Below are 18,461 nucleotides of genomic sequence, written 5' to 3'. Positions count from 1 at the left end.
AATCATTTCATTTTTAACCTGACTTAAAGAAAAAGAAACAAACAAAAAAGAAAGCCCTGAATATATGTGTAGTATGTATGTATGTATGTATCTGTATGAATCTGAGTCTTTCATTATAATTGTTATATAAAATCACAGTCTTCCCTTGCATAAAGCAAGAGAACTTGGATTCTCTGAGAGCATATGAAGAGAATTTCCTTTACTTTGTCCAGAGTTAATTTCCTACTACAACCATATAACAATGGATAGGTTCTTGCAAAAAATCACAGAAAAGTATAAGTAGAAAGACCTACAGTGATGGATTATTTTGTTCAGAGATTCATAAACTGGGATCCCTCTTTTTAGAGATTATTTGTAATTACATTGTATGTAATATTTTGTATTAATGTCATAATGATTACTTTTTAAAACGTTTATTTTGAGAAAGTGAGAGAGCACAAGCAAGGGAGGGGCAGAGAGAGAGATTCCCAAGAGAGAGAATCAGTGTGGAGCCTCAGGCAAGGCTCAAACTCACAAACTGGGAGATAATGACCTGAGCTGAAAACCAAGAGTTGGTGCCTCAATGGACTGAGGCACCCAGGTGGCCCCATAATATTTACTTTTAATCAGGGTTCCAAAGAGATATATTACCCAGAAAAGACTGATAACCACTCATTTAGTCCAAATGAGAAATTTTAATCCCAGAGTGACATCCATGTGACATCCATGGCCATAGAATTCAAACCCTATTGGATGCTTGGGTGGCACAGTCAGTTAAGCGTCTGGCTCTTGGTTTCAGCTCAGGTCATGATCTCATGGTTTGTGAATTCGAGCCCCACATCAGTCTCCACACTGACAGTGCAGGGCCTGCTTGGGATTCTTTCTCTCCCTCTTTCTGTCCCTTTCCCCACTCATGCTGTCTCTGTCTCTTTTTCTCTCTCAAAAATATAAATAAATAAATAAATAAATAAACAAACTTAAAAACAAAAACAAGAACTTAAGTCCCTAAGGCTGCTCATGCATGCTACTGTACATGCAAACAGATTATGTTTCTTAAACTTGTATCATTTTGTGAAAAAACTCTGCCTCCTTTATTTGTTGTAAAGGGTGACGTTATAGAGATCTCAAAAATACCATTTCAATTTTAACATTTATTGCCACCAAAATGACATATGACAAAGATCTGTATGACAAGAAATAGCCCCAGAGCAAAATCTCTCAAAAATAAAACTCTTCTACATACATGATGAAAACCTAATTTATTATTACTACGGAAGCAAAGATTACCTGTGTTTAGCACTTCATGTTTGAACATCAGCTAGAATTTAAAAAGAGACAGGATGTTCATCTAGAATAGCAGACCTACCAAGAAAGATGTTTATTTTTTTTTTTGAAAAACCTTCCACTTGTTTTACTACAATTAAGTGTAGTAATATGATCACATAAATAAAATGATCAGTAAAGAATTAGTATTGCACATTAAGCCTGTACGAACTCATTTCTTTTTCCTACTTGTGTTATGTGTGTTCACGAAAATTCTTTTTAATTTTGAAAGTGTTGCCAAGATGTACTGGTTATCAAATATGCCTTCAGAGCTAAATCTGCAGGACTATTGCACCTTTCCCATATCCTTTTCTGACTTGCCTTCCACGGAAGGAAGAATAAAAAATTCCGAGGGAAGGAAGAAATATCTCGAAGTAATATGTTTATGGGCAGTAAATGTTAGATGATTTAACATGCTTGATTGTTATTGGTAAATAAGAGCAAAAAGTGACAGCTGCATCTGTCACATGCAAAATTTTAACAGACAAGACCAGTCATTCTGCTTATTTCACCAATGTGCTATATTTGATAGCAATTGATAGATATCTACACAACAAAATCACTAACCTGCAAAAATAGCTTAATTCTTAAAGTAGGGAAGTGGATTTCTCTTCTGAGCCAAGAATGTAATGGCAAGCATAAACTGATAGGATCATGCAGTGTAGTCCCGATAGTGACTTTAAATTCAATAATTAGATTCTATCAAGATCCAGAATACCAGATGGTGCAACAAATAATATTCTTTCTTCTGGACTTAAATACTAATGAAGTATTTCCTCTTGTGTAAACTGTAAAGTATGTGTTTTTTTTTGTTCAGGAATGGCACTGTACTTGCAATGTCTCCAGTATAAACCAATGGGGGCAAAAGAGAGATATCTTATATCTTGGTGACCACTGAGAGACACAATGTTCTTTGTCAAATTAAACAAAGTACCTTTTTACCTTAAGGCTAAAAGTAAGACAATTTATGCTGGGGGAAAAAGTAAATAAAAATAATAGAGGACAATGGTGAAAACGGGAACAAGTTATAGTCTATATATATTCCTTTATAATTTACAGTAATGATATTTTCCTCATTACTATGCAACAGTAATAGATTAAGTAAATTGCAGATGAAAAGGACCTATTAAATCACTGTGTCTAATGCACGCAAAGGAGGGAAGATTTCCTTATAGACAGAGGAAAAAAGAAGAAAGAAAAATGTAAAAATAGATACCATATCAACATTTACAAAAGTTCATTCAGCATAAAGTCTACAGACATCAGTAGTGAGGAAGATTAGATACAAAGTACCCGTATTAATACAGAGTCCTGTGCCATATCTTCAAACATCTAATATATTTGCCTGAAGCTTTTCAAAATCAAAACTACTCTTGTTTATACTCATGTTGAAAATGTAATCTGAGTTTCAATGAATTTTTAATTTTGTTCAATCTTGCATTTGTTCAACCAAAAACAATTTAAAGAGGACCAAGGCTATCAGCCTCAAAGTGAGCAAGCACAGCTCCTCACTAGGGAGTTCTTGGATCTGCCATAAAAATCAACTGCGTGCATCTAATAGTTTTCTTTTAATTTGAGCATTGAAAAGTGAATCATCACATCAACCATTCTTCAGGGCCTCTTTGGTTTCCAGATTAAACATGTAATGTGACCTGTCATCTTGCCACATTCTCTGTATTTCCATTTTAAATAATCATAAATAAGAAAACCTTGCTACTCTTTGGCATGACACTGCTGCTTGATTTAGCTGAGTTTCAGTCTTAGAAATTGCACTCATTCCTTGTTCAGTCCTGGTTCATCTCAAAGGTTTTCAGCTGAAAGATTCTTTATTGTACTCAAATCTTGTCCCATATGAGTTGTTTTGGTTGCACAGTTTATGAAGAGTCTTAGAAATTGAACTGGGTCCACAGCAGAAAACACCAACTGTTTTCCTGGTAAGAGAGAGGGAGAAAACAGGAAATCAGGTGGAAAATTAGGCAGAACATAACAAGAGATATGTGTTACAAACATGTTTAAGGTATTAACAAAGTTCATTTGTTGCTGCTTTGTATACTGAATGAATTAATTTCTCAATTATTTCCAAATGTAAATGATCACCATGAAGATACCTTATTTGCTTCATGCTTTTCTCATGAGAAATTAGGATAGTTCAAAGAAGGTAACTACGAGCACATATTTGCTTATTATCAAACAGAAAGTGAGGTCTGCCCTTAGCCTTTTTGTTACATGCAGAAACCAAATCAAGTAATAGATGTCCATCCACACCAGATCATGTCAGTCTTCTCTTACTGATGTTTTATATGCATTTTTCTAAAGATCTCATGAATTTGCATGGGCACTGATGAATAAGAGAAAGAAAAGCTACTACCAATTTGAAAGAATGATTTTAAGTAACTAATTTATATCCAAGTTGAAACAAAAGCATATTAATCTGAATACAATTCATTTTTTATTTATGCGTTGTGACAACTGTAGCAAATGCTAGGCAGGTTTTATTATTTGCTAACATAAAATTTTAGTAGATAAATTATACATATCCCTAATAAATAGGCTAAATAAATCCCAGGAGATGACTAGTATTACACATTGATCTTCCTCCAAAATTTGTTATTTGCATTGAATTCTTCCTAGGAGATCAAAATTATTAACAATTCATATTATATCTTGGGCAAACATAGTATGTCCTTATTACCTTAGCTGAGAATAACTGGTGCTGGAAAAAAAAAAAAAACAACCTGGTAAATCCACTTAAATGGGTACCAAGATTTTATAATAAATACTTACAAAATGGTTTTACTAAGTCTTTTCACCTTGAAAAATGAAACAAAGAACTACAAAAATAGAACTTACACTTGCAGCCATGATGGGGTACTGGGGACTAGATTTACCCTCATTCATTGAAAAACTAGAGAAAAAAACCAATATATGAAGAAACGTATTTTCAGATACTTGACAGTAGGTAGAGCAGAACAGATTCACTAGAAAAAGAGAAAAAAAACAACAACAAGATGAGTCCAGCAACTGTCTCTGCTTATTGGCTGGAGGCAATTTACAGGCTGCAAAACAGAGAAATTCATGCTGAGATTGGGGGTCTCAATGAGTTGAAGAAACAAAGAGTGGAATTCATGGAGGACAAAGCAACTAGAATTTGTGGAGAAGACTGTGGAAAGGAAGAGAGATTCTTTCCTCTGGGTGGTTCAGTTGGTTGAGCGCCAGATTTTGGCTCAGGTCATGATCTCATGGTTCATGGGTTTAAGCCCCACTTTGGGCTCTGCACTGACAGCACAGAGCCTGCTTCAGAACCTCTGTCTTCCTCTCTCTCTGCCCCTCTCCAGTCTGCATGCACTCTCTCTAAAAAATAAACATTAAAAAGAGAGAGAGAGAGAGAGAGAGAAAGGAAGAGTGATCCACAGAAGGAAGCTTTGGAGATCTATAAAAGTGAACTCTCAAGTCTTTGGCTGAGTACTGATTTGCTCATGTGTGAGAGGAAACTACATGAATCTTGGTAAAGAACTAGCAGAGAGCAGTAAGGCAAACAATTCTGAGTTGACAGAAGGTTGTGAATAATTCATATTCCCACAAGCCAGAATGGAAAGATCTATTTATCATATGTGGGTAATGGGTAGTATTTTAGAAAATTATCACCTTGCTTGTAAGAGGCAGGGTGGATACTGGAAAACTTTGCCATAGATGGAAGGTGCTCTGGATCTATACTAACAAAGCTTAAGAGCAAGACTTAGAAATACCAGACTGAATCCAAGTCACAAGACTGCATGCCTGAAACAAATCCAACAATATTGAAAAGAAAAGATCAAAATTTGTCATTTAACATCTAATGTTTATTTATTTATTTTGAGAGAAAGAAAGTGAGAGGTTGGGGGGAAGGAGCAGAGAGAGAGGGAGAGAGAGAATCCCAAGCAGGGATTCTGCCTGGAGCCTGACACAGGGCTTGCAAGACTGTGAGATCATGACTTCAGCCAAAATCAAGAGCTGGATGCTTAACCAGCTGAGCCATCCAGGCATCCCATGGCATTTAATACCTAAACTTCAAAATGTACAGTATCCAACAGAAAATTAGTAAGAGTTTTATAGAGCAAGAAATTATGAACCTTAACTAGGAGTCTTATGGGCTGAATTATGGTCCCCTCAAAATTTGTATGTTGAAAAATCAAACCCCCAATACCTCAGAATATAGCTATATTTGGAGATGAAACATTTAAAGAACTGATTAAGTTAAAATAAACCTGTCAGAGTGCATCCTATTCCAATCTGACTAGAGTGTTTATAAGAAGAGAAAATGTGGACACATGAGGAGATGTGAGAGGAGACACATGCACAAAGAAAAGGACCATGTGAAGAGGCAATAAGAGGGTAGTCACCTGCAAGCACAGGAGGGAGGTCTCAGGAAATCAACCCTACTGCTATCTTGATCTTAGATGTCCAGCCTCAAGAGATTTGAGAAAATAAATTTCTGTTGTTTAATCCACTCAAATCTGTGAGATTTTGTTATGGAAGCAAGCCCTAGCAAACTAAAACAAAGAGAAAGATCAGTCAATACAAACAGGCCCAGAACAACAAAGATGATGGAATTATCAGACATTTCATTGAAATGGTAATGAGAAAAACACTTTACTATATTCAAAGGAAAGCATCAGCATGATGGGAAGAGAAACAGAAGATTTTTAAAGGCCTAAATGAAAATTCTAGTGATTAAATACAATACTTAAAATGATATATACTGATGGGTTAACAGAAAAATAGGCACTGCAGAAAAAAGGTAAGTAAACTTAAAGACCTACCACTACAATCTATCCCAGGGTACCACATGAAGAACAAAAGTTAGGGAAAAAATGAACAGAGGCTTAGTGACCTGCGGTACAAAATCAACTAGTCTAACACAGATGGAATTGTAGTCCCAACATGAGAGAAGGCAGAGGGAAAGAGGGAAAAAGCACTTAAGAAATAGTTGCCCATTTCCCCCCAAATTTGATGAAAACAAATACATAGATCCAAGGATCTAATGAACCCCAAAGAGAACATACACAAAGAAAACCAAGTAAGTCAACTTAAAATAAAACTGAAAATGACAGTTTTCAAAGAGAAAAACATTTTAAAAAGTTAGAGAGGGAAAAGGACACTTTACAAATAATAAACAGAAGATGAAAGATGGAGTTCTTGTCAAAAACTATGCATGTCAGAAAGCAATGAAATGACATCTTCAAAGTGCCAAAAGACAAGAGAAAATGTCAACTGTTCTATATCAAGCAAATTCTAAATAAAAATAACTTTCGAAACTGAAGATGGAATACCAACTGTTTAAACAAAAGGTGAGAGAATTCAGCACCAGCAGACCACCACCCTAATCTATTAAAGGAAATTCTTCAGGAAGGAGAGTGATTATTAGATGGAAATTTGAATCTACCCAGAGGAATGAACAGCACCAAGATGGTAAATCTGTGAATAAATACAATGTGTATTTTGCCTAATTTATAATCTCTTTAAAATATAACTGATGGTTAAAACAAGAGTATAACAATGCATTATGGAGTTTATAGTATATGAAGAAGAAATATGAGTAAGAACAATAATCAAAGGGTGGTTCCAGGTGGCTCAGTGGTTGAGCATCTGACTCTTGATTTTGCCTCAGGTCATGATCTCAGGGTTGTTAGATCTCAGTGCATTGGGCTCTGCACTGAGTCTGGAGCCTGCTTAAGATTCTTTCTCTCTCAGGGCGCCTGGGTGACTCAGACAGTTAAGTGTCCAACTTTCCCTCAGGTCATGATCTCAGGGTTTGTGAGTTCAAGCCCTGTATTGGGCCATTAGCACAGAGCCTGCTTCAGATCCTCTGTCCCCTTCACTCTCTGCCCCACCCCCACTCATGCCCTCTCTTTCTCTCTCAAAAATAAACATTAAAAAAGTAATTAAAAAAATAAAATTAAAAATTTTTAAAAAAAAGATTCTTTCCCTCTGCCCTCTCCCCACCCTTCTCGCTCATGTTCTCTTTCTTTCACCAAAAAAAAAAAAAAAAAGGCAGAAAGAAAGAAACTAAAAAAGAAAGAAAGAACAACAGCCAAAGAGATGCAGGGGGAATGGTAGTACCTAAAGCGGTATAATATTATTCAGCATGGACTCTAATAAGCTAATGATATACACTCTAAACCTAGAACAATGTTTTTCTGACTTCAGCCTCATCAAAAGAACATGAGGGACTTCGCAGACCACAGACCAGCTGGTCCACAGACCATCCCTAGAGCTTCTGATACAGGAGATCTTAGATAGGGTTCAAGAATCTAACAAGTTCCAGGCGACGTTGGTCCAAGGAATGAAATTTGGGAACCAATGTCTCAAATAAATCACTAAAAGCAGAGAAGTATGGCTAATATGCCAATATAGGAGAAAAAAATGGAACCATAAATGTACTCAGTCCAAAAGAAATGGATAAAGAAAGGAAAAGAACAAATGAGATAAATAGAAAGCAACAGTAAACTGCTAGATTTAAAACCAGTCAAAGGAAGCCAAGATTACTCAATGAGAGAAACATAATCTCTTCAGTAACTGGTGTTGGGAAAACTGGATCTATACACGCAAAAGAATAAAACTGGACCCCTATCTCACACCCTCACAAAAATTGTCAGGAAGAATTAAAGACCTAAAGATAAGATCTGAAATCATCAAATTTCTAGAAGAAAACAAGGAAAAACTCCTTGATAATAGTCTTGGCATTGATTTCATGGATATGACACCAGAAGCACAAGCAGTAAATGCAAAAATAAACATGCGGTATTACATCAAATTAAAAAGCTTCTATACAACACCAGAAATGCTCAACAAAATGAAAAGACAACCTATGGAATGGGAGAAAATATTTGTAAAAATACATATCGAATAAAGGGTTAATATCCAAAATATGTAAAAAATACATACAACACAACAGCGAAAAAAGAAAGAATAAAATAATAATTAAAATAAAAATAGGCAAGGAACCTGAATAGACATTTTCTACAAAAGATTTTCAAATAGCCAAAAGGCACATGACAAAGTGCTCAGCATCACTAATCATCAGAGAAATGCAAATCAAAACCACAATAGGATATCACCTCACACTTATTAGAATGGCTATTATCAAAAAGATAAAGAGACAAATGTTGGCAAGGATATGGAGAAAGGGGAACTCTTGTGCACTACTGTTGGGAATGTAAATTGGTACAGCCACTATGGCTAACAGTATGAGGTTTCTGAAAAAATTAGAAATAGAAGTACCATATGATCCAGCAATCCCTCTTCTACATATATATCTGAAGGAAATGAAGTGATTATCTCAGAAAAATATCTGCACTTCCATGCTCATTGAAGCTTTATTAAAATGGCCAAGACACAGAAACAATCTCAGTGTCCATTAATGGATAAATGGATAAAGAAATCATGATGTGATATACATATAATTTATATATTAATTATTAATATCACACACACATATACACATACACAGAGGACAATATTATTCAGCCATAGAAAAGAAAGGAAATCCTGCCATTTGTAACAACATGATTGCAACTGGAGGGCATTGTGCTAAGTGACATAAATCAGATAAAGAAAGACAAATACTGTGTAGAAACAGAGAACATATTGGTGGTTGCCAGGGCCAGACAAAAGAGGTAGGGAATAGGTGAAGGCTGACAAAGAATTGTAAACTTCCAGTTATAAGAATAAGTTCTGGGAATGTAATGTACACCATCGTGACCACAGTTAACAATACTGTGTTGTATATGAAAGGTGCTAAGAGAGTAGATTGTAAAAGTTTTCTTTACACACACACACAAAATGTAATTATGTGAAGTGATGGTTGGCTGTGTTGACTAACCTTCTTGTGGTAGTCACTTTGCAAAATATATACATACATCAAATCATTACATACATCAAATATTACATGGTACATATTTAATTTACACAGTATTACATATTAATGATATCTCAATAAAGTTGGAAAAATCCAACAATATTTTTTATTCCATAAAATAATAAAGTGTAATAAATTTTGAATGAATACAGATAGTATTATAAATAGAAGAATAGTAAGATGTAATGAAGTAGTTTAAACACTACAATTAAAACCTCCAACTAAGAAACTCCAATATACCACTAACAACCAATTGGAACTAATTGATATTTATAGGGTGCTCTATCCTCAAACAATGGAATATAAATTCTTTTCAAGTGCAGCATAACAGTCATCAACACAGACCATATTATGGGCAATAAAACAGGTCTCAATATATTTTAAAGAATTGAAGTCACGAAGAGTATATTTTCTCAACAGAACCCAACTGAACTAGGAATCAAAAGCAAAATGATATATATAAAATCCTCACATGTTTGGAAATTGAACTACGTACTTCTAAGATAACCAATGGGTCAAAGAAGAAATCACATGGAAATTTTAAAAATATTTTGAAGTGTACAAAAACAAAACACATCAACATTTGTGTGTTGTAGCTAAAGTGTGGAGAGGGAAGGGAATTTATAGTATTGAACATTTTTATTAGAAAAGAACAAGGGTCTGAAACCAATGACATAAGGTTCTACCTTAAACTAGCAGAAGAAAATCTAATCAAACCCAAAGTGAGAAGAAAATTAAAAAGAAGCATGAAAATAAGTTACCTTAAACATTAAAAAATTAAGATTATTATTAAAACCAGATCTAAGCACACTAGGTTACTTAAATTGACAAAATTGAACAATTCAATTTATACCACCAAAAATAAAAACAAATAACATAGTGTGGTTTTCATGAAAATGAGAAGACATTGAGTCATTTTGTTGATTTGTGTACATTCTCTATCATGCTGCATTTTAGTAAGATACCATTACTTTCTTCACAGCGCAATTATAAAGTTCATTTTTCAATTTTTATAGATCTCCTGATTGCTTCTATTAAATATTTCATTAAAAAGTTATCTTTTTTATTTTATTTTTTTGAGAGGGAGAGAGCATGAGCGAGGGAGGGGGGCATGGGCGGGGGGGTGGGGGGAGAGAGAGAGAGAGAGAGAGAGAGAATCCCAAGCAGACTCCGCACCCAGCACAGAACCCCATGCAGGGCTCTATCTCACAACTGTGAGATCATGATGTGAGCTGATATCAAGAGTTGAACACTTAAACTGCTAAGCCAGCCAGATGCCCCTAGAATTATCATTTTTAAGGTACCTATATATCATGTTTTACATTTTGTATTTCATATTGTTAACTAGTTTAACTCTAATAGATCTTTATATAATTTGAGGTGTTCCCCAGTGTTATTTTCACTAACAATGAGATCCTGTAACTTCTTCAAGATCTATACTTAATTTCTGCAATCTATTTGCACTAAATTTGCATTAGGTTTCTGCAGTCCAACAACCATCTAGAGATTTATCTACAAAAACTTTGCTGAGATGGGTTGAAACAGATGTTAAGCACAGAATGTGGTTTGGGGTCAGAGGTTGGAAACTAGTTCCATAATTTTCAATATATTTGTGCATATTATATCAATCTTTGTTTTTCCATGCAGATTTGTAAGTGGGGTATCTCATAATAATGACAGTTTATTCATTCCTTGTGAATATAGATCCAGAGGGTTTGAGTGACTTGACCTAGGGACACAGGATCAAATGTGAGAGATCAAACCTAGGTATGCTTAAAAAATACAGCACCCCTTCTTGATAAAAGTCCTCAACAAAGTAGGAACAGAGGGAACATACCTCAACATGAGATTATATATGAGAAATATACAAGAGACCCACAGCTAATATCATCCTCAAATGGGGAAAAATTGAGAGCTTTTCCTCTAAGGTCAGGAACAAGACAGGGATGTCTGCTCTCACCATTGTGATTCAGTATAGTGCTGGAAACCCTAGCCTCAGCAATCAGACAACAATAAGAAATAAAAGGTATCCAAATGAACAAGGAAGAAGTCAAACTTTCCCTATTCACAGACAACATGATACTCTATCAGAAAACTTGAAAGACTCTACCAAAAATTTCCTAGAACTGATACACAGATCTGTATTGTTTTTAAAACACCATGAGAAAGATATATAAATATGGTCTCAAACATTTTACTCAATCCCAGAGTAATAGTTCTCTACTCCACATAAAGTAGATCCTTTATTTCTCCTATTGTATAATGCATAAATTTGACTAATTTATGATATGATATACATTTTTATTACAAGTAAGAGGAAAATGGACTTTGGTTAGGCATAACAAAGTATTTCCTGACACGTTTTTAATACTGAATGGTTTATAAAGTAATATCTAGAATATCTTTTTATACTTTTAAAAAATTAGTTGTTGACACTTTTAGTATATTACAGTTAACATTCTGCTGTCATATACATAATGAACATGATGGCTTCTTGCAAGATCTTACTGTCCCCAAGAGGGACATGGTAAAATAAAATTGCTACTCTTTCTATTTGGGACAATGCTCTGCTGTAAATAAAGTACATTGAATTTCACAGTCAGAAGATAGGGTTCATGTATGAATTCTGACTCATTAACCATAGCTTGAGATAAATCATTACCTTTTGGGTCCTAGCTCCTTCATTTGTCAAATAATGATGAAAGTAGAGTGACTTCAAAAGCTCCTTCACTTTCCTTGATCATGTAATACCAATACATAATTCATTTCCTGAATTTAAAAAAAAGCCACAAGGAAGGAACCACCTCCTACACATGTGCAAAGTAAATTGAACATAAACTGATTTAGCCTTTTGGTTTTAATAGGACAGTATCTAAATGTGCATACTCTTTGAGCCAGCAATTCCATTTCAAGGGTTCTAGCCTTGAACTGCAACTCCCACAAGAGTGGAGTGCAAAGATAATTACTATAGCACTGTTAGAGACAGTAGAGAACTGAAGGTAAACTAAATATCCATAAGTATTGTAGTAGCAATGATCATGTTATCCATAGTCTAGAATATTGTAAAGTAGAATTACATGGAAATCATCCATGAACAATATATGAATGTATCTGAAAAAGACTACATTGAAGAATTCTATTTAAGAGATTTATTTTGTGTTAAAAATTAAGGTTCATATTTTCAGTATATAGATTTTAAATATATATGCACCCATATACACATACATATATATGATAAGTATGTAAGTAATATACTTTGATAAGTATGTATGTGTGTCTTTATATATTCTTTCAGTAATTCATGTACATGAGGTTAACCAAAATTTTATATCTTAAATGAGGATTTCTCTTTAAATAGCACCTTTTTACTAGCTAATGAACCTTAAGATATTCATCCATTCTTTCCCTAAATATATCATGTAAAAATTCTTTAAAAACAATGCACTTTTAGGTGCCTGTCCAGAGCAAATACAGAGTGAAAGTGTTGTACAAAATGTCAACAGCAGATGGTGCACACTTGTTCTTCTTAAACCAGCTTTGCACTTTGAAGAAAATAAACAACCAACCAAATAAACATACAACATCAATCTAAATCATGAATAGTTTAACAAATGAGAATTCTTAAGAAGGAACCAAAGAAATCAATAATCCCAATCTGCTTTCTTATAAATGGTCCTCTTCTGTAGAGTTTGGTTTCCTAATTAAGCAAAAACAATAGCACCAACAACCAAATCCCAAAGTTTTCATCACCACAGAAAGAAAACTAATAAAACGATGCTTGTCAGAAGTTAACCATGTATTTTTTTAAAATTTTGCTCCTGGGGCTCTACACCATAATTCCTCAAACAAAATCTCTGAAGAAGGACTCAAGTGCCATGATGAATCTGTGACTCTTTCAATAGATCATATTCATCCATGAATTCATGAACTGAAGCATTTTTAAAACTTGTCACCTTATAAGATCATTCATTCACAAATATCCTTTGTATATTTATAAAACGTATTTTTTAAATTGTGAATTAACTATATACACTAATAATTGTAATAATAAATCAATCTAGAAGAGCAATACGGCCAAACGGATATTTTAAAAATTAAATCTTCAGTTCATGTATATTCTTATTACAGAACTATGTTTACTTAAGCAACAAAAATATGATTGGTTCAAGTGTAAAAACATATTGAATTTTGATAAAGTCTAGAGGTTAAACAGGACAGAAATACAAGTTCAAGTAGAAAAAAATAACGTGTGGGACGACTGAGTGACTCAGTTGGTTAAGCGTCTGACTTCAGCTCAGGTCATGATCTCACAGGTTGTGAGTTTGAGCTCCACCTCGGGCTCTGTGCTGACAGTTCAGCTTTGAATTCTGTGTCTCCCCCTCTCTCTACCGCTCCCTCACTCATGCTCTGGCTCTCTCTCAAAAATAAATAAAGATTAATAAAAAGTTTTTTTTAATAATGTAAAATGTCCAACTGCTAATGAAAGCTTATTTGTATATCTTTACAAATATATAAGGTTAGTATAAAAAAACTGTTATTTCAATTCCAGTAGACATGTGTAAAAGAGTTACATTAATTTTAAAATGTCAACCTGTGCAATATGTTAGAAGTTAGAGCCTTTGCAACTATTTAAACTTACGATGAAACTATTTCAATACCAAATTTAAAATGTGTTGAGTGGGTATATCGTTTTCAAATGCTCTTAGAATTCTTATAGACCATTGCCCTGAACAGTAAGTTTACAAAAGAAAAAGGGGTTGGCTAGTCTGTGCCCTACAGTGAATGCTTTCCTTCAATGCTAATCTCTTCAGACCATAGACACATATTCCACAATGCAAATATTCTTCAGAGAATTATAGCTTCCAAGAAAAAAAAATTATGTTTGGAAACATTCCTGTTTTGGAGACTCCATATTACAACTGTTTTAAAAATTTATTCATTCTGATAAAAAAAAAACTACAAATATCTGATTTTTAAGTGCATTCATTATTAGAAATGCTGGTAGAGGTTGTTGGCCAACATGATTTTGAAAAGTTTTTCCGATGATCACCTGATACATGATGTTGGGATGAATACCCATTTTAATATGAGTCTTTCAAATTTGAAAGTAGGTAGGAGAGTTTCATTCATAAATTCTTTATAAACTATTTCTAAGCCAAATTTTAATTATTTGGCATTACAGATACATGAGGTGGTCCCTGACTTGCTTTCTTCCTTGACAGTGACAATTGAGTGTTTAAGTGACTTTGTAATTTGTAAACCCATTACCTAATTCATCTTTAAAAACTACATGTAACGGATTGAGAATATTTTAATTTGTTCATTAGCCACAGGGCAAATTTCCTGAGAATTAGTACTTACCCTCTATTACATTTTGCTATTTCATCAAACAGAAGTTTCCACCGAGGGCGTCCAATAAAAAGTCTTGAATTCAGTGCTTGATATTTTTCTCCAATTATCTTCTGCCAAAAAGAAAGCACTATATTTTATATGACACAGAGTTGGATGAATAACCTATTTCTCTAACATCATTTCTACTGGTTCTGTGGCTTCCTACCAAATTGCTGTGATATAAAGAATATAAGTATCAAATGGCAAGCTATTAAGTACAGTCATTTAGAAGCATCATTTCCTTCCTCTTTTTCCTTTAAAATCCATTATCTTCTTGAATTCCATTATTACAAATGGCTGATTTTCCTAGACTTCAGTTAGTTGCTTCATTTTTAACAACCACAATGTTAAAGAAGGCATTTTAATTGCCTACTCTCAAAAAGGGTGCAGCACATAAACTTTATTGAAGTGTTTTTGCACTGCAAATACAGTTGTCATATTTGGCTCATTACAGGAGTAAAATACTACAAATCGTCATCATAAATTTTGGGAAATGATCCTAGACAAGACTGCCTAAGACAGAAGAGCTCCACATCTTGAGTCTTTCAACAAATAACTTCTAATGGGTTGGTGTTTGCAATTAAAGATTATTAGATCTGGATCAGCAATGAAGGGTCAGAGTGAAGTGAGAAGAGACGGGGAGAGTGTCTGAGTCCCAGGCAGACAAACGGAGAACCATCCCTTAATTATAGCCATACCATGAGGAACAACGGTACTGACTTGCTTCATGAGAATAGCAAAATATTTTTAACATACCAATAGGATAGAAATCTGACTAGAAAAAATAGGGTTAAGTTAGTTTTGAAGTAATTGACAAGTGTTCATATTTTGTATTCAAATATGAATTCAAGTATTATAGGAAATGTATAACGGAGATACTAAAATGAAGCTTGGGAAAGCATTCATGCCCAGATTTATACACCTGTGCAGCACTTCCATGTCATCTGTAAACCTCAGTTTTTTCATCTGTAATGTGAGGATGGCAATATCATCTACCTCTTAGATCTGTTGCAATTACACAAGATAACAAATATGAAATGCTTAGCACAGGGTCTAGCACTGCAAGTAAATAATGCGTAATGGCTATTACTATGTTGTTTAGTTTCCCTTGAAGAGAAATAAGCTTAACTGCACATGACATTATCTTGTCTTTCCACAGAAAAACTCCCCTTGATGAACACAATCATGAGACTGTTCGCTCATGGTCTGATTTCCAGAGGTGAAGAATTTGAGACAACAGTGAAAGAGAGAGAGATGAACTCAAAGGTCTGTTCCAGCTTCCTGTGAGGAGGACAAATGAAAGGCATAACATGGTTGGCTTCAAGTACAAGCCATGGGTTTTCTGGACACATTCCAAAAGTATCCTCTGGGAAACTTTTCTTCAAACCACCTGCAGAAATTTTCTTCCAGCATGGCCCTTGCAGTAAATCTTCTATTATCAAGAGGCTTGTTTAATTTATGAAAACATCTAACCACATACCTGTATCCCATCTGTTTGACTGAGGTACAGCTGGATGTTGACATAGTCAGGTCTGTTCTCTTGCCAAAACTGAGAGGACATAAAAGTAAACAGACATGAGAATTCTTTCTGTATACTCAGACTTTCTCCTATTCTAACATATGTGATTCTACAATTTAAGAGGTGTGGTGTCTGATCACAGTCAACATTTACTAGCAAATGTGTATACATACATAGATATATATATATATTGTATCATATACCAGCCAGAATCTAACATTAATAATCTGTGCCTACTGGCACAATTAGTGTCGGTAGTAGTAGTAGTAGTGATAAGGGAACGGTAGATGGTAGTAGTGCAGGAGAAGAATTCTCTGTTATCTTATTTTAATTTTTAATTTTTTTCTGAGACACAGGAGTGAGTAGGGGAGGTGGGGGAGAGGGACACAGAAAGGGGGGGAGGTAGAGGGAGAGGGAGAAGGAGAGAGAGAGAGAGGGAGAGAGAGAGAGAAAAAGAGAGAGAGAGAGAGAGAGAGAATCCCAAGCAGGCTCCATGCTCAACATGGAGCTAGCCGTGGAGCTTGATCCCATGACCCTGAGATCATGACCTGAGCCAAAATCAAGAGTAGGGACACTCAACTGATGGAGCTGCCTAGGTGCCCTTCTGTTATCTTTTTTAAAACAAAACCAAGCATGTTAAATATTACACTGATATCCCCCTAAATCCTTACCCTATATCTCTTTTTTTATTCCTTAAGAGTCTCTAAATTAGAGCCGAGAGTTCACTCGTAAAGAACATGATTTTCTTTAAAAAAAAAAAAAAGCGAACCCACAAATAGTGACATAAAATATGCATGCTAGGAATCACAAAAAAACCAAAACAAACAAAAACAAAAAGGCAGTTCTTGTCCTTGCCTTCCTCTTACTCAGCACTAGTTTTACTTGTATAAAAATGTATGAGGCTAGAAATATGCCTGCCAAAATAAAAGTCTCAAACATTTCAATGCTTTGAAAAATAAAATAAGCAAGATATCATATGCAGGAAGATAAACTCAACAAAAAGAGTAAAGGGTTGTTCTCATCTGTATGCTGCCTTTTTCCAGAAGACAAAAATGAACCTAATAACAAATGGCCTTCCTCTGACTGAACCCTGATTTCTGAAATCTGGTATTTTAAAAAAATTTTGCACTTGAAATTAATATTACACTGCATGTTAACTAACTGGAATTTAAATAACTTAAACTGAAATTTAAATAAAAATTTTAAAGTTTGTTTAAAATATACAAATATTATTTAAAATATTTAAAAATTTTACTTAAGGGATATGGGAGTGCTGATGCATAGGGGCACATGTTCCCCAACGTTCATAGCAGCACTTTCAACAATAGCCAAATCATGGAAAGAGCCTAAGTGTCCATCAAATGACAAGTGGATCAAGAAGACATGGTTTATCTATACAATGGACTACTACATGGCAATGAGAAAGAATGAAATCTGACCATTTGTAGCAACGTGGATGGAACTTGAGGGTGTTATGCTGAGCGAAATAAGTCAGGCAGAGAAAGATAGATACCATACGTTTTCACTTATACGTGAAACAGGAGAAACTTAACAGAGGACCATGGGGGAGGGGAAGGGGAAAAAATAGTGGGGGAGAGGGAGGGAGCCAAACCATGAGAGACTCTTGAATACTGAGAACAAGCTGAGGGCTGATGGGGGTGAGGGAGAGGGGAAGGGGGTGATGGGCATGGAGGAGGGAACTTGTGGGGATGAGCACTGGGTGTTATATGGAAATCAACTTGACAATAAAATATAAAAGAAAAAAATTAAATCTTTTTTTAATTTTTAAAAGTAGTCTTCTTTTTAGGGCCTCCTTTCACCATCCTGAAATAAAGGAGAGTTGAAAGATAAAGACAAGGCATCAAAAGTGAAAGAAGAGAAGGAGAGGAACACCTCTGTATGGTGGGCTCCTTGGAGAACAGACAGGAGTGTTTGAGGAGTAGATCCGAGGAAAGGAATCAATAGGACCAGCACTTCTTTAAAAGACAAACCATTTCTTGAACAGAGCTCAGCATAGTGGGTTTGCTTGAGATGGTGCAGGGTTTGGCTGGACTTGACTGCAGCGAGAGGATCAAATGATTCAAAGTATTGTTTCTATATCGTGTAATGATGTGCACAGCTGCGTTCTCTACAATGGCCAAATTATGGAAATAGTCCAAGTGTCCACCAAGTGATGAATTCATAAAGAAGATGTGGTATATATACTCAGCCATAAAAGTGAGTGAAACCTTGCCAACTCCAGTGACATGGGTGGAGCCAGAGAGTATAATGCTAAGTGAAATATGTCAGAGAAGCACAAATTCCATATGATTTCACTCATACATGGAATTTAAGAAATAAAACAAATGAACA

General features: G+C 34.9%; 1 protein-coding gene across 5 annotated transcripts in view; it reads right to left on the bottom strand.

Annotated features, from left to right (window-relative positions):
• Positions 1–2,704: 2,704 nt before the first annotated feature.
• NOX4 (NADPH oxidase 4) overlaps positions 2,705–18,461 on the bottom strand; it is a 304,523-nt gene continuing 288,766 nt past the window's right edge. For all 5 annotated transcript variants that reach the window (XM_077763044.1, XM_077763042.1, XM_077763043.1 and 2 more), the window contains 3 exons: positions 16,071–16,139; positions 14,561–14,661; positions 2,705–3,233 (listed from right to left, as the gene is read on the bottom strand). In XM_077763044.1, coding sequence (XP_077619170.1) covers positions 3,113–3,233; positions 14,561–14,661; positions 16,071–16,139 — 291 coding nt within the window. In that variant the 3' untranslated portion in view covers positions 2,705–3,112. The remainder of the gene's footprint in view (positions 3,234–14,560; positions 14,662–16,070; positions 16,140–18,461) is intronic.

The sequence above is a fragment of the Crocuta crocuta genome, unplaced genomic scaffold (assembly GCF_008692635.1).
Source record: "Crocuta crocuta isolate KB4526 unplaced genomic scaffold, BGI_CrCroc_1.0 scaffold614, whole genome shotgun sequence".
In the NCBI taxonomy this organism is placed as follows: domain Eukaryota; kingdom Metazoa; phylum Chordata; class Mammalia; order Carnivora; family Hyaenidae; genus Crocuta; species Crocuta crocuta.
This window is presented reverse-complemented; position numbering and strand designations above follow the sequence as displayed.